Genomic DNA, 22497 nt, shown 5'->3' with positions numbered 1-22497 from the left:
GAGGGAGATCAGTTGGGAACGACGAATGGGCAAGAGAGTTGCGTAGGGAGCAATTCCTGCGGAAAGCAGAAAGTGTGGGGGAGGGAAAGATGTACTTAGTGGTGGAAGTTACGGACAATTTTGTGCTGGAGGCAAAGGCTGATAAGGTCGTAGGTGAGGATAAGAGGAACCTTATCCTTGGTAGGGTGACAGGAGGATGGGGTGAGAGTAGACATACGTGAAGTGGAAAAGATGCGGTTGAGAGCAGCATTGATGGTGGAGGAAGGGAAGCCCCTTTCTTTGAAAAAGGAGAACATCTCCTTCATTCTGGAATAAAATGCCTCATCCTGAGAGCAGATGTGGCAGAGATGGAGGAATTGAGAGAAGGGGTGGCGTTTTTACAAGTAACAGGGTGGGAAGAGGTATAGTCCAGGTAGCAGTAGATAATCTGTCTCCAGAGATTGAGACAGAGAGATCAAGAAGGAGGAGAGAGATGCCAGAAATGGACCAGGTAAATCTGAGGCCAGTGTGGAAGTTGGAGGCAAAGTTGAATGAAGTCGACGAGCTCTGCTTGGGTGCAGGAAACAGCACCAATGCACACAATGCCTCTGTCTTATCTGTCTGGTTTAAGATGGTATGGCCTCCACAGAGCCCTGATCTAAACATCATCAGGGCTGTCTGTGATTACCTGGAGAGACAGAAGCAAGCAGGACAGCCAAGGTCTCCAAGAGAGCTGTGGCAAGTTCTCCAAGGTGCTTGGAACAACCTACCAGCCGGTTTTCTTATAAGACTGCACGACAGAATTGATGCAATTTTAAAGGCAAAGGTTGGTCACACCAAATAGTGATTTGCTTTAGTTTTTTACTGCTCTCTGCTCTTTATGGTAAACTTTTTGATATTTAGAAGCTTTCAATTTCATTATTTTGAAAGCATTTTTGCTTTATAGTTCTTACATGTACCTAAGGCTTGTGCACAGTCCTGTATATCTGTATTCTTGCTGAAATTTACAGTTCTTATTATTATATATTGCAATGTACCGCTGCTGCATATCAACAAGTGACATATAGGATGTTACGTTGAAGTTGTATATGAACATTGGTGAGGCCTCGTTTGGGATATTGTGTGCAGTTTTGGTCACCTACCTACAAGAAAAATGTAAACAAGGTTGAAAAAGTGCAGAGAAAATTTCCAAGGATGTTGCTGGATGTGGACGACCTGTGTTAGAAGGACAGATTGAATAGGTTAGGACTGTATTCTTTAGAACATGGAAGATTGAGAGGAGATTCGACAGAGGAATACCAAATTGTGAGGGGTATAGATAGGGTAAGTGCAAGCAGGCTTTTTGCATGAAGTTGGGTGGGATGATAACCAGAGGTCATGGGTTAAGGGTGAAAGGTGAAAAGTTTAAGGGGAACATGAGGGGAAACTTCTTCACTCAGAGAGTTGTAAAAGTGTGGAACGAGCTGCCAGCACAAGTGGTCCACGTGAGCTCAATGTCAATGTTTATAAGAAGTTTGGATAGGTACATGGATAGTGGAGACATGGAGGGCTATGGTCATTGGGACTAGGTAGCTTCTGTGCTGTACTTCTCCATGAATCTATATGCCAGTGATATTAAACTTGATTCTGATTCTGACTCTGAGCCTGCTGACTGACAGACAAGACAAAGAAATGTACCAATCAGAACCAAAAGGCTGAATTGCCATTGGAACACGATGACATGTATTTGTTTCTGTATTAGATTAGGTGTCACACCTACATCGAAACATGCGGTGACCAACACAATCTGAATGTGTACTGGGGGCTGCCCACAAGTGTTGCCACACTTCTGGTGCCATCACAGGTTCAAGTTTAATTGTCATAACCATACACATGTATACAGCTAAATGAAACAATGTTCCTCTGGAACATTGAGGTCCAAAAATGCAGAACCAACTGTCCCTCACAGCACACATAATTATGACAACAGAAAAACATACAGATATAAAGAGCTATGTATTTAAAAAATAATATAGCCCAAGTCCTCGAGTATCGTGGCCCGTAGGTTGACGGTGCATAGTTGTTATCTTGGAGTCACGTTTCTGCAAGAACAGCCCGCATCAGTCCTCATACCTCCCAAGTCCAGCCACAGATGAATGCAACCCAGCCTGTCTACCCGGGAGTAAACACTGGAGGGCAGAACCGACAGGAGAGACTAGCCTCCAACCCAGCGTGGAGTCCAGTACAGATCTCCAGCGTTTCCTTCCCCAGCGGCCGCAACATGCGACCCCCAAGGCCTGAGAGCCCAGTCCGCACTACAACCTAGGCAACGCATCTCCCCAACCGTAGCTCTCGCCAATGAATCAGAATCGCACCAGAGCTTCTCTCCGTGCAGGCTTACCACAGTCAAGCAGTCTAAAAGATAAATAGACAACGAGCTACCCAAAACTGAAGCAATGCTCTGCATCAGGTACCCAGAGTTGATGACACAGAAAACAACACAGAATTGATCTTGCTGCTGTTGATCAACTCCTAAGCATGGAGCTTGTACCATCAGTAGTGTTGCGGTTAGTGTAACAGTGCTGCAGCCCAGGTTCAATACACACTGCTGTCTAAAAGGAGTCTGCATGTTCTCTCCATGACCAGGTGGTTTCCCTCTGGCTGATCCAGTTTCCTCCTACATTCCAAAGATGTATGGGTCGGGGTTAATGACATGTGGGCATGCTATGTTGGTGCCAGAAGTGCGGTAACACTTGTGGGCTGCCCCCAGCACATTCTTGGACTGTGTGGTCATTAATGCAAAAGACACATTTCACTGTATGTTTCAAAAGATGTGTGACAAATAAATACAATCTGGAGTTGTACAGTAGGGAAAAGACCACTCAGCCCATTTGTGTTCCTGGCAACCAAAGTGTATGCTAAAGCAAGTCCCATCTCCCAGCAGTTGGCCCACATCCCTCTAAACTCTTGAAAAGTCTTACAGCTATTGGTGATCATTTCTAACTTTACAAAACTATTGAGAATATCCTGCGGTGCTATGTGCTGAGTTTGGTCCCCTGGAACAGCTTTGGACCTGAGTGCTGGAGTAATTTTAATTTCCAAATTGAATCCAAACCGCCCGTAGGCTGTGAGTACGATGGTACTTAATCCCAATGCACAGTTGTCCTATATTCACAGGGTTAATCAAATGTTAAACTCTGCCTGAAACCACAAGCTAACCCAGCAGTATAAGCTAATCTAGATGATTTAAATACCGACAGCAAATTCTATTATTACATTTCTTCTTAAATTAGACCAACTGCATTTAGATGGAGGCCGGAGGCAGATAAACAAAGGAAGACATATATAGACAGAACTGTGCAAAAGTCTTAGGCACATGTGTATCACTCCACTTGAAGATGATCTGGGTGAGGAGGCTCAGGCCTCTGCAGAACAGCAGAGGGGAGAGTGCATCACCCTGGCGCATTCCACATCTGATGGTCACTATTGGCTTTGAGTTAACTTCTAGCATTGCCCTCCAATGGCCCACTGAGTTCTTGATGAATGTCCTTAGTGACTTTGTACAGTGACAGGTATTCCAGGATCCATGCGTGGGGCATTGAGTTGTATGCTTTCTGGTAGTTGATCCAGGCTGTGCTTAGGTTGGTTTGCCTGGTCTTGGAGTCTGATGCCTGATAGGAGCTTCCATATTGTTGACAGGCAGGTCATTGGCTACTACTTTGACAGTGCTGCTCCTTTGTGAGGGTCCTTCATTATGAGTACTGTCCTTCCTTGAGTGAGCCAGTCAGGGAGGAAGCCTGCTTCAGGCAGCTGGTTCATTTGATCTGCCAGCCGTGTATATAATGTTCTTAGAACCATAGAACATTACAGCACAGTACAGGCCCTTCAGCCCTCCATGTTGTGCCGACCCATATAGTCCTTAAAAAAAAGTACTAAACCCACACTACCCCATAATCCTCCATTTTTCTTTCATCCATGTGCCTGTCCAAGAGGCTCTTAAATACTCCTAATGTTTTAGCCTCCACCACCATCCCTGGCAAGTCATTTCAGGCACTCACAACCCTCTGCGTAAAAAACGTACCCCTGATGTCTCCCCTAAACTTCCCTCGCTTAATTTTGTACATATGCCCTCTGGTGTTAGCTATTTGTGCCCTGGGAAACAGGTACTGACTATCCACCCTATCTGTGCCTCTCATAATCTTGTAGACCTCTATCAAGTCCCCTCTCATTCTTCTACACTCCAAAGAGAAAAGTCCCAGCTCTGCTAACCTTGCTTCATATGACTTGTTCACCAAACCAGGCAACATCCTGGTAAATCTCTTCTGCACTCTCTCCATAGCTGCCACATCCAAGTTTTAGTTTTTGGATCACGTCAGGCCAGTCCAGTTCTTCGTACTTGCTTCCCATTGCTGGACATCTACTTCTGTGGTAGTGACTGGTTCTTCCTCTGGGAGTTTGCTGAGGCTTGCTTGTAGGTCTTTCAGCCGCTGGGCAATGGTGTTATGTGATGACTCTTTCTCCCATATACTCTACCTGTATTCTTTAGTTGCTGTTTTGGTTGGTTCAGGTACTGGCATGTTGTTGCTCTGGAAATGTGCGAATACTTTTCCTGGTTCTTTGCAGAAGGGCGCATTTATTCGCTTGGCCTCTGTAGTCTGGTAGCCAGAGTTGTTAACCGCTACTTGACAGTTCCCAGGGCTTCGGCTATGGACCTCCTCAGTAGTCGGGATGAGTCTGGTCTTCCCACCCGTCTGCAGCTCAGTCAGTCTGCTGAGCTCCGCCCCTGTGGTTTTCACCTTGGCTTCCAATCATCGTCTCCAGGGGTGGGTTGTAACAGTACTCTCCACTGTATTTCATTTTGTAGCCCAGCATCTCCTCAGAGGCCAACACCCAGAACCATCTGAGCTCCGCGGCATAGGGGTCTGGGGTTCTGATCCCAGTTGTGCAGCCCAGTTGGGGTCTTGGGCTGGACCCCTCGTGCTTACATTACATCTGCCCACAAAACCTCTGTTGAGAGTGACAAGACCAAGAAGAGTCATACCAGCTCAGCTATTGCCCAGATTAACAAGGTCCACACCAATGGTTCGGGAACTGGGACCAACTGGAGAGAAATTGGCTAAATGGACGAGAATGGATATATAAATAATCTGAACTTGACACTAGGACTTAAAATAACCGCGAGGTAATGTTGCAGCTCCATAAAGCCCTTGTTGGAATATTGTGTTCAGTTTCAGTCCCCTCTTTGTAGGAAGGATGTGGAAGCTTTAGAAAGGGTGCAGAGGAGATTTACCAGGATGCCACCTGGATTAGAGAGGGTGCAAAGGAGATTTACCAGGATGCTGTCTGGATTAGAGACCGTGTTTTATGAAGATTGGCTGAGTGAGCCGGGTCTTTTCTCTTTGGAGTGGGAGGGTGACAGGTGACTTATTGGAGGTGTACAAGATAGTAAAAGGTATATGGAGGTATAGATCGAATACTCAGAGACTTTTCCCAGGGTGGAAGTGGCCAATATATAACCATATAACCATATAACAATTACAGCACGGAAACAGGCCATTCCGGCCCTCCTAGTCCGTGCCGAACTCTTAATCTCACCTAGTCCCACCTACCCGCACTCAGCCCATAACCCTCCACTCCTTTCCTATCCATATACCTATCCAATTTTACCTTAAATGACACAACTGAACTGGCCTCTACTACTTCTACAGGAAGCTCATTCCACACAGCTATCACTCTCTGAGTAAAGAAATACCCCCTCGTGTTTCCCTTAAACTTTTGCCCCCTAACTCTCAAATCATGTCCTCTCGTTTGAATCTCCCCTACTCTCAATGGAAACAGCCTATTCACGTCAACTCTATCTATCCCTCTCAACATTTTAAATACCTCGATCAAATCCCCCCTCAACCTTCTACGCTCCAATGAATAGAGACCTAACTTGTTCAACCTTTCTCTGTAACTTAAGTGCTGAAACCCAGGTAACATCCTAGTAAATCGTCTCTGCACTCTCTCTAATTTATTGATATCTTTCCTATAATTCGGTGACCAGAACTGTACACAATATTCCAAATTTGGCCTTACCAATGCCTTGTACAATTTTAACATTACATCCCAACTTCTGTACTCAATGCTCTGATTTATAAAGGCCAGCGTTCCAAAAGCCTTCTTCACCACCCTATCTACATGAGACTCCACCTTCAGGGAACTATGCACTGTTATTCCTAGATCTCTCTGTTCCACTGCATTCCTCAATGCCCTACCATTTACCCTGTATGTTCTATTTGGATTATTCCTGCCAAAATGTAGAACCTCACACTTCTCAGCATTAAACTCCATCTGCCAACGTATTGGACATATTGGAGGAAAGTATAGGAGGGATGTCAAGAGGTAGATATTTACACAGAGTGGTCGGTGAGTGGAACGTGCTGCCAGCGATGGTGGTAGAGGCAGATACATTCGGGATATTTAAGAGATTCTTCGATAGGCACATGGATGATAGAAAATGGGAGGGCTATGTAAGAGGGAAAGGTTAAATTGATGTTGGGGTAGGTTAAAGGGTTGGCACAACATCGTGGGCCAAACCTCTGTGTTGTTCTATGTCAACTCCAATAAACCTCTCTAAATTTGTATATCTTGTAGAAGTCCTATTCCAAGAACGTTTCTTGTCTGAATTACTGCAACTCGATATCAGATAATACGCTAGTATCATCAGACGGCTATTAATAACATACTGCGTGCCCTGATTAGGAAACACATTTTTCTCTGTCACTCACTGTTAAGTTGTGACCTATTTAGGATTCCGAGGCACATTTATCCGACCGGTAAAGAAAAACTGCTGTAAACCTGCAGCTTAAAAGGCCACTGAGATGAATTCCTCGGTGATAATGTCGTTCTAAATGTCAAGTACACACTTTAAAATATGAAAATCAATTGATGAGAACTATGCAAACATTATTTATCGGTTTAGAATACCCAATCTATATTGCAGAATAATAATCTAACCACATGTTTAATTATTGAAATTAAGAACAAGCTTTTTTCCGGTTCCTGTTAATATTAAAAGTTACTAAAAACTAGTACGGCACAAGGGCAAAAGAAACTTTTTCCCTAAAGCTATTTTGTTCTGTCTCACAACACTAGCGCACTCCGGTTCAATCTTGGAGAAAAATTAACTTCATTTACCACATGTACGTCAAAGCATCGATACGTAGAGTGAAATGCATCATGTGTGTCAAAGACCAATACAGTCCGCGGAAGTACTGGCGGCAGCCCGCAAGTGTCACCATGCTTCTGGCGCTAACATAACAACTGGACCGTGGATGCTGTCAGAGAGGACTTTAAGGTTTGCCCTGTAGCTATTTGGGTTTCTCCCAGGTCCTTCAGTTTCCTCCCACTTCTAAAGGATATGTGGGCTAGTAGGTTAAAATGCCTCCTTACATACCCTTACACAGCCTGAGTTTAGAATTGGGTGGCAGGAGAAACAAAGGGAAAGAGAAAAATACACTTGGAGATATATGGGGAAGGGGAAAATGGCTTAAACCAGGCCAAATGCTGGTATAGACTTGATGCTGAGGCTTTATCAGGCATCAGTCAGAATGCACTTGGAGTATTATGAGCAATTTTGGGTTCCTTATCTAAGAAAAGATGAGCTGGCATTCGAGGGTCCAGAGGAGGTTCAGAAGAATGAAAGTGTTAATGTGTGAGGAGCGCTTAATGGCTCTGGGTCTGTACTCGCTGGAGTTTAGAAGAATGAGGGAGGAATCTCATTGTAGCTTATCAAATATTGAAAGGTCTGGTTAAAGTGGATGTGGAGAGGATGCTTCCTATGGTGGTGAGTCTAGGACCAGAGGGCACAGCCTCAGAATAGGACGTCCCTTTAGAACAGATACAAGAAAGAACTTCTTCAGCCAGAGGGTGGTGAATCTGTGAAATTCATTGCCAGGGATGGCTGTGGAGGCCAAGTCATTGGGTGTATTTAAAGTGGAAGTGACAGGTTCTTGATTAGTAAGAGTGACAAAGGTGATGGGGAGAAGGCAGGAGAATGGGTTTGAGAGGGACAATAAATCATCCATGTTGGAACGGTGGAGCAGACACGATGGGCCGAGTGGCCTAATCTTGCCTTTATATCTGTGGTCCCGTGATGGACCAAGTCATCTTTAACGTCATTAGGACAATATTAAAACAAATTGGATCAGCAGATTTGCAGATGGCACCAAGGGTTAGAGCAAGAAGGCTTTTTCCACTGAGGTTTGGTGAGACTGAAAATAGATGTCATGGGTTAAGAGTGAAAGGTGAAATATTTAAGGGGAACCTGAGGGACAACTTCTTCACTCAGAGGGTGGTGAGAGTGTGGAACGAGCTGCTGGCACAAAGGGTGAATGCAGCTTTGATTTCATGGTTTAAGAGAAATTTTGGATAATTACATGGATGTGAGGGGTATGGAGGGCTATGGCCTGGGACTGAGTGATGGGACTGGGTAGAATAACAGTGCAGCACTGACTAGGTGGGCCGAAGGGTCTGTTTCTGTGTTGTTGTGCCCTATGGGTCTAAATCCAATTATTAAGTATTTATAACTCAGATTTCAGAATTAGTTCTGCATTTTCCTTGATTATTTCAGTAGCAACTTTATTTCACTGATTAACATTGGATTTATCAACAGTCCACAAAATAATAATAACTCCACCATGGATGGTCCCAAATCCAGATGCAAAAGGAGGAGAGTTGGACATGTGGCCAGCAGCCCCCTCCCATAAAAACCCAGAGCTACAGAAACACCAACAGAAGCTCCAAAGACCTCGTCCCTTGGAGAAGAAGGATCTTCGCCTCGAAGATGTCTGAAGTTGTGTAGTGAAAATGGAAGCCATATGGCTGATCTACCTTTTATCGCCCAGGACATGACTCTGGGGTGATGAACTTAAAAAGAAAAGAAAGAAAATTCTGTCTTGCACAAATGAGTGTCAGTGAATGTAATGTTTTATTTCTTCATTACAAGCTGAGAGGAAAGAATGAGTAAAGCCATGTTCCCGTTTTCCTGTTACTGTTTAATTGTGAAAATGCTGAATCTTTGAAACAATCAGACATGATACAAACGGATGTTCCATGTTGCCATGTTTGTGGAGTGAAATCGTTCCCTGTGGTTGTTGGTTTAGAGATACAGTATGGGAAAAGCCCTTCTGGCCCAACAAGCTGCACCACCCAGCAACCCAACTATTTAACCCTAGCCTAATCTCAGGACAACTTACAATGACCAATTAACCTACCAACCGGTATGTCTTTGGACTGTGGGAGGAAGCTGGAGTGCCTGCAGGAAACACACACGTTCATGGGGGGGGACGTAACAAACTTCTTACAGAGGATGCCGGAATTGAACCCTGAACTCTGACGGCCCCAAGCTGTAATAACGTTGCACTAACTGCCGCACTGGTGTGGCACCCACAATGCCAATGACATGTCTGAACTACCCCTCAACCATCGGACTGCTGAACCAGAGCAGATAACTTCCGTCACCCCAACAATGAACTGTTCCCACAACCTATGGAGTCACCTTCAAGGACTCTTCACCTCATGTTCTCATTAGTATTTATTTATTTGTACTGTTTGTCTGTTTGTCAGTCTCGGTGTTTAGATTTTCATTGATTCTATTCTATTTTTTTGCTCTACCGTGAATGCCTGCAAGAAAATTAATCTCAGGGTAACATGTACCTTCATATTTGTTTTGAACTTTGAACTTGACGCGGTCGTCATGAAGAGGCTTAACCATGAGAAAGTTTGAGGCTCCTCAATCATAAAGTCATCATGTTTGTTCCATGTATTAGAAACATAGACAAACTACAGCACAATACAGGCCCTTCGGCCCACAAGTTTGTGCCAAACATGTCCCTACACTAGAAAATAATAGGCTTACCTATCGCCCTCTATTTTTCTAAGCTCCATGTACTTATCCAAAAGTCTCTTATAAGACCCTATCGTATCCGCCTCCACCACCTTTGCCGGCAGCCCATTCCATGCACTCACCACTCTCTGAGTAAAAAACTTATCCCTGACAACTCCTCTGTACCTACTCCCCAGCACCTTAAACCTGTGTCCTCTTCTGGCAACCATTTCAGCCCTGGGAAAAAGCCTCTGACTATCCACACGATCAACACCTCTCAACATCTTATACACCTCTGTCATGTCACCTCTCATCCTCCGTCGCTCCAAGGAGAAAAGGCTGAGTTTACTCATCCTATCCTCACCAGACATGCTCCCCAATCCAGGGAACATCCTTGTAAATCTCCTCTGCACTCTTTCTATGGCTTCCACATCCTTCCTGTAGTGAGACGACCAAAACTGAGCACAGTACTCCAAGTGGGGTCTGACCAGGGTCCTATATAGCTTCAACATTACCTCTCGGCTCCTAAATTCAATTCCACGATTGATGAAGGCCAATACACAGTACGCCTTCTTAACCACTGAGTCAACCTGCGCAGCTGATTTGAAAGTCCTATGGACTCAGACCACAAGATCCCTCTGATCCTCCACACTGCCAAGAGTCTTACCATTAATACTATATTCTGCCATCATATTTGACTTACCAAAATGAACCACTTCACACTTATCTGGGTTGAACTCCATTTGCCACTTCTCAACCCAGTTTTGCATCCTATCAATGTCCTGCTGTAACCTCCGACAGCCCTCCACACTATCCACAACACCTCCAACCTTTGTGTCATCAGCAAATTTACTAACCCATCCCTTCACTTCCTCATCCAGGTTATTTATAAAAATCACGAAGAGTAAGGGTCCCAGAACAGATCCCCGAAGCACTCCACTGGTGACTGACCTCCATGCAGAATACAACCCATCTACAACCACTCTTTGCCTTCTGTGGACAAGCCAGTTCTCGATCCACAAAGCAATTTCCCCTTTGATCCCATGCCTCCTTACTTTCTCAATAAGCCTTGTATGTGGTACCTTATCAAATGTCTTGCTGAAATCCATATACACTACATCTACTGCTCTTCCTTCATCAATGTGTTTAGTCACATCCTCAAAAAATTCAATCAGGCTCATAAGGCACAACCTGCCCCTGACAAAGCCTTGCTGACTATTCCTAATCATATTATACCTCTCCAAATGTTCATAAATCCTGCCTCTCAGGATCTTCTCCATCAACTTACCAACCACTGAGGTAAGACTCACTGGTCTATAATTTCCTGGTCTATCTCTACTCCCTTTCTTGAATAAAGTAACAACATTTGCAACCCTCCAATCCTCTGGAACCTCTCCCATCCCTCTTGATGATGCAAAGATCATCGCTAGAGGCTCAGCAATCTCCTCCCTCACCTCCCACAGTAGCCTGGGGCACATCTCATCCGGACCCGGCGACTTATCCAACTTGATGCTTTCCAAAAGCTCCAGCACATCCTCTTTCTTAATATCTATATGCTCAAGCTTTTCAATCTGCTGCAAGTTGTCGCTATTATCACCAAGAGCCTTTTCAATAGTGAATACTGAAGTATTCATTAAGTACCTTTGCTATTTCCTCCAGTTCCATACACACTTTCCCACTGTCACATTTGATAGGTCCTATTCTTTCACGTCTTATCCTCCTGCTTTTCACATATTTGTAGAATGCCTTGGAGTTTTCCTTAATCCTGCCCGCCAAGACCTTCTCCTGACCCCTTCTGGCTCTCCTAATTTCCATCTTAAACTGCTTCCTGTTAGCCTTATAATCTTCTAGATCTCTAACATTACCTAGCTCTCTGAACCTTTTGTAAGCTTTTCTTTTCTTCTTGACCAGATTTATTACAGCCTTTGTACACCACGTTTCCTGCACCCCACCATAACTTCCCTTTCTCAGTGGAAGGTACCTATGCAGAACTTCACACAAATATTCCCTGAACATTTGCCATATTTCTTCCGTACTTTTCCTTGAGAACATCTATTTCCAACTTAAGCTTCCAATTTCCTGCCTAATAGCCTCATAATTCCCCTTACTCCTATTAAACACTTTTCTTACTTGTCTGTTCCTATCTCTCTCCAATGCTATGGTAAAGGAGGTAGAATTATGATCACTATCTCCAAAATGCTCTCCCACTGAGAGATCTGACACCTGACCAGGTTCATTTCCCAATACCAGATCAAGTACAGCCTCTCCTCTTGTAGGCTTATCTACATATTGTGTCAAGAAACCTTCCTGAACACACCTAACAAACTCCACCCCATCTAAACCCCTTGCTCTAGGGAGATTCCAATCTATATTCGGGAAATTAAAATCTCCCATCACAACAACTCTGTTATTATTACACCTTTCCAGGGTCTGTTTCCCTATCTGCTCCTTGATACCCCTGTTACTATTGGGCGGCCTATAAAAAGCATCCAGTAAAGTTATTGAACCCTTCCTGTTCCTAACCTCCACCCACAGAGACTCCGTGGGCAATTCCTTCATGGCGTCCACCTTTTCTGCAGCCGTGATACTATCTCTGATCAACAGTGCATGCCTCCACCTCTTTTACCTCCCTCCCTGTCCTTTCTGAAATATCTAAAACCTGGCACTTGAAGTAACCATCCTGTCCCTAAGCCATCCAAGTCTCTGTAATGGCCACCACGTCATATCTCCAAGTACTGATCCACGCTCTAAGCTCATCCGCTTTGTTCACAACACTTCTTACATTAAAATAGATACATCTCAAACCTTCGGTCTGAGCGCGTCCGTTCTCTATCACCTGCCTATCCTCCCTCACACGTTGTCTCCTATCTTTCTCTATTTGAGAGCTAAACGCCTCTTCCCCAGTCTCTTCATTTTGGCACCTGAGAACATTTCTAATTCATACAAACCTTTGATTTCTGTCCACACATGCAGTCCTCGCATGACCTTTATCCTCCTCCACCTCACCACCTGCTCTAACACTCTGGTTCCCCTCCCCCTGCAAATCTAGTTTAAACCCCCCGGAGCAGCACTAGCAAACCTTCCCGCAAGGATGTTAGTCCCCTTCCAGTTCAGATGCAAACCGTCCCGTCGGAAGACATCCCACCTTCCCTGGAACAAAGCCCAATTGTCCAGAAATATGAAGTCCTCCGTCCTGCACCATCTCCTGAGCCATGTATTTAGCTGCATTATCTTCCTATTTCTAGCCTCACTAGCACGTGGCACGGGGAGCAACCTGGAGATCCTGTCCTTCAACTTTGCATCTAACTCCCTAAACTCTCTTTGCAGGACCTCCTCCTTCTACCTATCCATGCCATTGGTCCCTACATGGACAACGACATCTGGCTGCTCACCCACCGTCCTGAGAACACTGCGAACTCGATCCGAGATATTGCGGACCCTGGCACCAGGGAGGCAACAGACCTTCCAAGATTCTTGAACTCTCCCACAGAACCTCTTATCTGTCCCCCTAACTATCGAATCTCCTATCGCTACTGCTCTCCTCTTTTCCCTCCTTCCTTTCTGAGCTGAGGGTCCAGTCTCGGTGCCGGAGACATGACCACTGCAACTTGTCCCTGGCAGGTCGTCCCCACAAACAGTATCCAAAACAGTATATTTATTGTTGATGGGAATGGCCACAGGGGTGCTCTGCTCTTGCTGTCTATTCCCCTTCCCTCTCCTGACAGTCACCCAGCTACCTGCTTCCTGACTTTTAGGGGTGACTGTCTCCCTGAAACTCCTGTCTATTTCTGCCTCTGCCTCATGAATGATCCAAAGTTCATCCAACTCCAGCTCCAGTTCCCTACCTCGGTTAGTCAGGAGCTGCAGCTGGATGCACCTTTTACAGGTGTAGTCATCAGGGACAATTGTGCTCACCCTGACTTCCCACATACTGCATACGGAGCACTCGACTGCCCTAACTGCTGCCTCCATTACCTACTTCTAAATTAATTAAATTAATTAAAGGAACTTGCTGAGCCTTACCTTACTTGGACCAAGCTCGTCCTCAGCCTCTGCTCGCCAAAGCCTCGCCAGCCAATGCCTCAAAGCTCTACTCCTACCCTGAGCCATTCACACCACTGGCCGCTCCTCTTCAGTTACCCGTCCTTTTATTTGTTGTTGCCAATTACCTCACAAGCCCTTCGCTCCTCCTCTTCCTGCTGCAACGGTTTCTCGATCACACTGACCGGAGTACCCGCTGTGCACACCTTTTTAAAGCACGCTCACCTCAGCTGCTTCCCAGCACTCAGCGCTTCCCTCCTCCTCTTCCTGCTGCAACGGTTTCTCGATCACACTGACTTTCAGTAATTGAGATGTAAAGACCTGAACTTCAAGAAGTTACAGCAGACAACTCGAACAAAAGCCTGGACCCACACCACTGGCCACACACATTCTCTACTGAAGAGCAATTCTATTTCATGCAGTTCTCCCAACTATTTTATTTGGAAGTACAGCAGAGTATACTTAATTGGGACACATCGGGACCAATTAAGTGGCTGCCCCAATTTGCTGAAATTTCATGGAAATAGTCAAAAAAGATATTAAAAAAAGACAAACTGTTAGACCATAAGACATAGGGGTAGAACTAGGCCACTTGGCCGATCGAGTCTGATCTGCCATTCTATCATGGTATTGTCGCATAACTGAGCAACAAATTCTATATTTAATTGAAAGACAAAACAAATTTGAATATTACCAATGTTACTACAGTACTATAAAGCTATGTATTAGTTCCTAATAGCTATTGACAGAGGAATTCATCCATGTACACTGCCGTTTTCTTTTGAACAAAACCAGCGCAGACACCTAGTGTAAAAAATACTTTCGATGATTGCATCCTTCAAATCTCCACTTTCATTGTAACATGCGAGATGGTTGTTGATACTTTCAAATTCTTTGTAATTCTTAATTTGCTGAAGTAGTAAAATCATTTAATTTTCTCTCCTGGCCGTTTCTGGCATTTCTAAGCTTGAATGCTTGAAACCACAGTGAGCAAAACAATTTGGAATTGTTTTACTGCTTATTTCTCACCAACTATCAGTGACAAAAACCACATCTTATTGAAGACAAACACTCGCAACTGACGCTATTTAGAAACTGTTTGCACTTAGCAAGGTGCAGTGTCTAATGGCCACATAAGTGCATGTGACTGACACTAGTTGGAAACTGTTTGGCAAGTCTCCTGTCCCACCGTGATCCAAATAAACACAGGGAATGCTGGCTGTTTTATCAGTTAGTTTTGTGCTTTAAGAATTGTCCCTGATAATCAGTTGCCCTGATTAACTGATTGACCAATTAACCAGAATCCATAGTAACAGGCAAAGTACAAATTCAATTTTTGGCTTAATCAGAGGTATGTAATTTACACGCTCTATGTGAATTGATTTTGTACTAACTTTAGTTGATGAAATGGTTATCTGTTTCTGAATAAGGCCAGGAGTCAGAGGAATTGAGGGAAATACATGTTAGTAGGGAAGTGGTGTTAGGTAAATTGAAGGGATTAAAGACAGATAAATCCCCAGGGCCAGATGGTCTGCATCCCAGAGTGCTTAAGGAAGTAGCCCAAGAAATAGTGGATGCATTAGTGATAATTTTTCAAAACTCCTTAGATTCTGGATTAGTTTCTGAGGCTTGGAGGGTGGCTAATGTAACCCCACTTTTTAAAAAAGGAGGGAGAGAGAAACCGGGGAATTATAGACCAGTTAGTCTGACATCGGTGGTGGGGAAAATGCTAGAGTCGGTTATCAAAGATGTGATAACAGCACATTTGGAAAGAGGTGAAATCATCGGACAAAGTCAGCATGGATTTGTGAAAGGAAAATCATGTCTAACGAATCTTATAGAATTTTTTGAAGATGTAACTAGTAGAGTGGATAGGGGAGAGCCTGTGGATGTGGTATATTTATATTTTCAAAAGGCTTTTGACAAGGTCCCACACAGGAGATTAGTGTGCAAACTTAAAGCACATGGTATTGGGGGTATGGCATTGATGTGGATAGAGAATTGTTTGGCAGACAGGAAGCAAAGAGTGGGAGTAAACGGGACCTTTTCAGAATGGCAGGCAGTGACTAGTGGGGTACCGCAAGGCTCAGTGCTGGGACCCCAGTTGTTTACAATATATATTAATGATTTAGACGAGGGAATTAAATGCAGCATCTCCAAGTTTGCGGATGACACAAAGCTGGGCGGCGGTGTTAGCTGTGAGGAGGATGCTAAGAGGATGCAGGGTGACTTGGATAGGTTAGGTGAGTGGGCAAATTCATGGCAGATGCAATTTAATGTGGATAAGTGTGAGGTTATCCACTTTGGTTGCAAGAACAGGAAAACAGATTATTATCTGCACGGTGGCCGATTAGGAAAAAGGGAGATGCAACAAGACCTGGGTGTCATTGTACACCAGTCATTGAAGGTGGGCATGCAGGTACAGCAGGCGGTGAAAAAGGCAAATGTTATGTTGGCATTCATAGCAAAAGGATTTGAGTACAGGAGCAGGGAGGTTCTACTGCAGTTGTACAAGGCCTTGGTGAGACCGCACCTGGAGTATTGTGTGCAATTTTGGTCCCCTAATCTGAGGAAAGACATTCTTGCCATAGGGGGAGTACAGAGAAGGTTCACCAGATTGATTCCTGGGATGGCAGGACTTTCATATGAAGAAAGACTGGATCGACTAGGCTTATACTCACTGGAATTTAGAAGATTGAGGGGGGATCTTATTGAAATGTATAAAATTCTAAAGGGATTGGACAGGCTAGATGCAGGAAGATAGTTTCCGAAGTTGGGGAAGTCCAGAATGAGGTGTCACAGTTTAAGGATAAAGGGGAAGCCTTTTAGGACCGAGATGTGGAAAAACTTCTTCACACAGAGAGTGGTGAATCTGTGGAATTCTCTGCCACAGGAAACAGTTGAGGCCAGTTCATTAGCTATATTTAAGAGGAAGTTAGATATGGCCCTTGTGGCTAAAGGGATCAGGGGGTATAGAGAGAAAGCAGGTACAGGGTTCTGAGTTGGATGATCAGCCACGATCATACTGAATGGTGGTGCAGGCTCGAAGGGCTGAATGGCCTACTCCTGCACCTATTTTCTATGTTTCTATGTTTCTAGGATAATGAATCTTTGGAATTCCCTACCCCACAGGGAGACTAAAATCATTCAAAGCAGAGATTGATAGATTTCTGGGAATGAGGAGAAATTAGGGTTCTTGGGAAAGCGCTGAAAAGACCAAAAGACAGAATTAGGGCATTTGGCCCATCAAGTCTGTTCCACAATTCCATCAAGGCTGAATTATTATCCCTCTTGACTTCATTCTCCTGCCTTCTCCCCATACCCTTTGATGACCTTACTGATGATGAACCTTTACTGAGCAACAGTGGAGTAGCATAGTAACGTAGCAGTTACTGTAATGCTTTACAATTCCTGCTGTTGGCTGTCGGGCATTTGTATGTTCTCCCCATCACCACACGGACTTCCTCTGGGTGCTCTGATTTCCACTCACATTACAGAGATATAAGGGTTAGTAGGTTAATTGATCACGAGTGTAATTGGATGGTGCGGGCTCATTGGGCGGGTCAGGTCTGTTACCGTACTGTATCTCCAAATAAAACAAATTTTAAAATCTATCAACCTCTGCTTTCAATATATATCAAATGACTTGGCCTCAGGAGCTGCCTCCAGAAAAATGGAATGGAGTTGGAAGACTGATCATCTACAGCTCTGAAGTGTTTCAAGACTGTAGCGACAGGCCAGATGGCCGAATCCTGTTGCAAACACCGACGTTCTTACACAGCACTTTCCACTCACACTTTCCACACTGCATTAACTGTGGCAGCATTTCTAATCTTGTCTTTATTGCACATGTGGCTAAACTGTCTCAGTCTTAGAATATATCTACTGCAATCAACTGAATAGATATGACTTCACCATAAAGCCAGTGAAGACAGTATGGAAGCCACGCGCCACATGTCCAACAAGAAGTTCACTATTTTAGTCCTCGACAAATGAGGCAATAAGTATTTCATATTGCTACTGTTGCCACCACTTGAGTCGAAAATGGTGTTGCTCATGCAATTCCAGAATACATGGTCGTTGTGAACGATGACGACAGGAAATCTGTATGGGAGAGTTAAAGTGGAAAAGCCATTGCACTGGGGCAGTTCCACTTGCTTGGGTCTGGGTACGAGCAGTCGTCACAAACTGGGCACATCCTTTGTTGCAGGGGTTGACCATGACATCTTCTGTGCTGTGTCATGCCCCTTGCTCTCACTGGAGTGTCAGAGAGCCACATTGCTGGCCATTGGATCTCACTGGAGATCTCATCCACACAGTGTGCTGGAGCTAACTTCACATGCTAGGACAGGCAGGTCCCATAGAAAATACATAGCTTGGCAAAAAGTATATTTGTGCAAGATATATTTCAATAAAATCACTAGGTAAAGAACTACTGAAACGACTGATGACCAACCTGCTTTTAATTATCAGTAAGTATTACACACTGGCTGTCAGAGCAGCTAAACTCTTGATGAAAGAGCTGCATTTACATTCACCTCAATTTTCTTCTTCCAAAAGATTGATTAGCAGCCTAACTTTATGAAAAAACATTAATCCTCTCAGGTCACAATCGTCTATAAAGGATGGTGTTTCCCAACAGTGATCCTCAAAGTCAATATAAACGTATTATCAAAGTGTGTGTATGTTAACGTTTGCCACCCAGAGATTAATTTTTCTTGCAGGTATTTACAGGAGAATAATGAAATGCAATAGAATTTGCAAAAAAAAAAAATGGGCAAATGAAGACTGGCAAACAGCCGTTGTGCAAAAAGGAGACAAGCCGTGCAAGTAAAATAATACCGAACCCGGGGTGGGAAAGGATCCGTGAAACTGAGTGTGTAGATCGTGGGATCGGAAGTTTGAACGCATGGCTGGCCACCCTTCAAGCTGAAAGAACTGAGCACAGCAAAGCACAAAGGAGCTGACTGCCGAAAGCTGGAGGCTAAAAATCCTTCCAGCTAATACGGAGCAGGTATTACTGTAACGAAAACTGGACCGAACAAACCATTAGGAAGAGCAAAAGTTAACGTGCCTTTAATAATTAACATTTACAAGAACATGCTAAAGATCTGTGAGAGTAAAGAGATTAAAACCAGGGAGCAAGCCACTGTTAAGTGCTTGGAGTAAATTCAGACTGCAGTACGTTCGCCACAATAACCCATTGGTCAGCTCTGGAGAACAATTACCAAACAGTTAATAAATTATAGATTGCAAGCACAACTCTGTAATTTTATTGATATATAGTGGAACATACCTTAAGAACAAGTGTCAGGGAAACCAAGACTGCATTGAGCAGCCCTGGAAATTAAGCCACAAGAAGGCGATTCTTCACAAGATGTCCAGTCACACACGGAACACTTCCCCAGTGTGAAATATTAACAACCCTCTGCTCTCGCACATGCTTGTGGATAAGAAGACGGAGGATGAGGACAGGAAGGGGAAGATAAGGAACAGCATACCTCCACACACATCCAGTAGTCAGCAGCAAGTCAGACCTCTCCTCGTTTATCAATGCGCATGCCAATGTGCTAAGCTCAGAGCGAGACACTCCTTATGTGTCCCATATGCCTAATACAAGTCCTGCCTGTATTCAGTTCCCAAAAGGAATTACTGCACTCACATACAAATTATGCAGCAATCTATACTCAACTTTTAACAATTAAAATGCACTTATTACCAAATCGACACTCTTCTATTTCGTTCAGCAAATAATGTAAATTATGAGGTCACAACAATGTAAAATACGCCCCAGGTTACAACAGTACAAATACTTACAGCATCTCACTGTCATGTCAGTTAGTTCCAACATTCATCCGTTTAGTTCAACCAGATCCCATTTATTTCAGCTAAATGATAAACACAAGAGATTCTGCCGATGCTGGAAATCCAGAGCATCACACACAAAATGCTGGAGGAACTCAGCAGGTCGGGCAGCATCAATGGAAAAGAATAAACAGTCAATGTTTCTTCCGCCTTCCTATTAAATCCTGATGAAAGGTCTTGGCCACTTACTGAGTTCCTTCAGCATTTAGTTACTTCAACTCGATTGTACTTTAACACAGAAAACACGTCTTACACATTAGCCCAGTGACATCCCAGAGTAACTTCAAGGCAAGGTTACATCACAGAACCATTCATTTCAGACACACACATAGGAATGAAGATTCAAAAATGTTTATTGTCAGTCTTCAGTATACAAGTGTAAAAGATAACAAAATGATTGTTAATCCAGATCCACTGCAGCATAAGAAACACAATAAAGTTTCTCTCTCTCTCTCTATATATATATATATATATATATATAGAGAGAGAGAGAGAGAGAGAGAGAGAGAGAGAGAGAGAGAGATATTGTATGTCCATAAAATGACGCTCAGTGTCCATAAACTGATTAAGTGCACCTGAGCCAGAAATGTTACTGGGTGTACTCCCTCCCTCCACAACCTCCCCCCCTCCCCTGCAGACCTTCTCCTACAACCAAACATTGTACCCTTCGCACACACCCTCTCGCCCCACACCCTCCCCTCTCTTCCATACTCCCCCTCCCTTTTCCTTCACACACCCTCCGCTCTCCCCCACACCCTCTCCTCTCTTCCATACTACCCCTTCCCTCTCCTCCACACACCCCTCCCCCTCCCCCACATACCCTTCCCTCTCTCCCATACTCCATCTCCCCTCTTCCCCCATATTCCCCCCCCTCCCCCACATGGCCTCCCCCTCTCCCACAACCTTCACACTTCAGAAAAGCAAGCTGCTTCATACCCCAGCACTTCACTCTAGAACACAGAACACAGAACACTACACACAGTACAGGCTTTTCAGCCCACAATGTTGCGCCAACATTTTAACCTACTGTAAGATCAATCTAATCCTTTCCACCTAGACCTCCATTTTTCTCTATCATCCTTGTGCCTATCTGAGAATTTCTTAAATGTCCCTAATGTGTCTGCACACCCATCATGTTCCATACACCCACCACTGTCAATCTACCTCTGACACCCCCCTGTACTTTCCTCCAATCTTTTTAAAATTATGCCTTCCAGTATTAGCTATTTCTCCCCCTAGGGAAAGTGTAGTCTCTGGCTGCCCACTCTTACCTATGTCTCTTATCATCTTTTACATATCTAGCAAGTCACCACTCATCCTCGTTCACTCCAAAGGGAAAAGCCCTGGCTCACTCAGCCTATTATCATCAGACATGCTCTCTAATCCAGACCCCATCCTGGTAAATCTCCTCTGCACCCACTCCCAGACCGTCTGCATCCTTCCTATAATGAGGTGTCCAGAAATGAGCACAATATTCCACGTGTTTATGGAGCTGCAATGTTACCTTGTGACTCTTGAACTCAGTCCCCCGATGAACGAAGGCCAACACACCAAACGCCTTCTGAACCACCTATCAACTTGTGCAGTAACTTTGTGAGATCTGTGGACATAGACCAGAAGATCTCTCTGTTCCTCCACACTTTATTCATGTGTTCTCAGAAAGCGCCAACTTGTTGTGGAGGCAGTCAGAGACAGTTGTGGTGATGTGTGTTCAGTGACTGAGGCAGGGTGGTGGTGTACCCTTCCCCGAACAACATCAGTAAACCTGGAGGGTTTGTGACAACCTGAAGTTTCACGTTTGAATGTCAAAGTAAATTTATTAACAAAGCACGTATAGGTCACCATATTCATTTTCTTGCAGACATTTACAGGAAAGTAAATAAATACAATAGAATTAGTGGAAAACTATACATGAACAAAGACTGACAAACAAAGAAGTTAATTTTTCAAATAAGTAAATAAATAGATGTTATTTGAAAGCATGAGTTGTAGAGTCCCTGAAGGTAAGTCTATAGGTTGTAGAATCAATTCAGCATTGAAGTCATCCATAGTAGTTCAAGAGTCTGATGGTTGAGGAGTAGTAATTGCTCCTGGACCTGGTGGTGTGAGTCCTGAGGCTTTCGGACCTTCTTCCTGGTGGCAGCAGCGAGAGGAGAGCTGGCCTGGGTGGTCAGTCTCCTTGATGATGGACGATGCTTTTTTGTGACAGAACTCCTGATAGATGAGCTCAGTGGTGGGGAGGGCTTTGCCTGTGATGGACTGGGCTGCATCCACTACTTTCTCTGGCCTTTTTTTTTTACTGCCAAGAAGACTAGATTTTATTTTCATTCCTGATTAATTTAATTACTTGAATTTAAATCCATCAGCTCCCATTAAGCAATTTAGACTCCTGTGTCAGGGTCAATGATGGGGAGGGTTTCTGCCTTTTTATCCAGTAACTGAAACCCTCTTTACCAGCGCTTCTCACAATATGTTTTGTTAGGGGTAACATTTCAACTGGCTTCTATTTCTGAAGAAATCAAATCAGATAATACAGTACTCACCTCTTAATCTACATTTTCCTTTAGTTCATATCCAATAACCACTCAAAATTAGCATCACTACCTCATGGGTACAAGCCATTAGCCTTGAATTTCTTTCCGTCAACAAAGAAGGAACGATATAATGCGCTGGCTTTGTAATTCATTTCCCCCAGTGACTGCATGATGGATCAGTGAAGATTGATGTTCTGCTGCTCTCTCCTTAAACATTCTGTGTCTGATCTC

General features: G+C 44.1%; 1 protein-coding gene across 11 annotated transcripts in view; it reads right to left on the bottom strand.

Moving 5' to 3' along the window:
* The window catches only part of rgs3a (regulator of G protein signaling 3a), a 265827-nt gene that overhangs the window by 76040 nt on the left and 167290 nt on the right, over positions 1-22497 (bottom strand). Inside the window, exon 1 of one of the 11 annotated variants that reach the window (XM_073052467.1) lies at positions 19685-19825. The exons of 7 other annotated variants lie outside the window; for them this stretch is intronic. Coding sequence is in view for 2 of the 4 variants with exons in the window: in XM_073052462.1 (XP_072908563.1) it covers positions 13850-13936 (87 nt within the window). In the remaining 2 variants the exon portion in view is untranslated. Of the gene's footprint in view, positions 1-13849; positions 13952-19163; positions 19333-19368; positions 19396-19684; positions 19826-22497 lie in introns of those variants that run through there. 3 more of the 11 variants (XM_073052464.1, XM_073052466.1, XM_073052462.1) reach the window with 3 other exon arrangements.

This window comes from Hemitrygon akajei, chromosome 7 (assembly GCF_048418815.1).
Source record: "Hemitrygon akajei chromosome 7, sHemAka1.3, whole genome shotgun sequence".
NCBI lineage: Eukaryota > Metazoa > Chordata > Chondrichthyes > Myliobatiformes > Dasyatidae > Hemitrygon > Hemitrygon akajei.
This window is presented reverse-complemented; position numbering and strand designations above follow the sequence as displayed.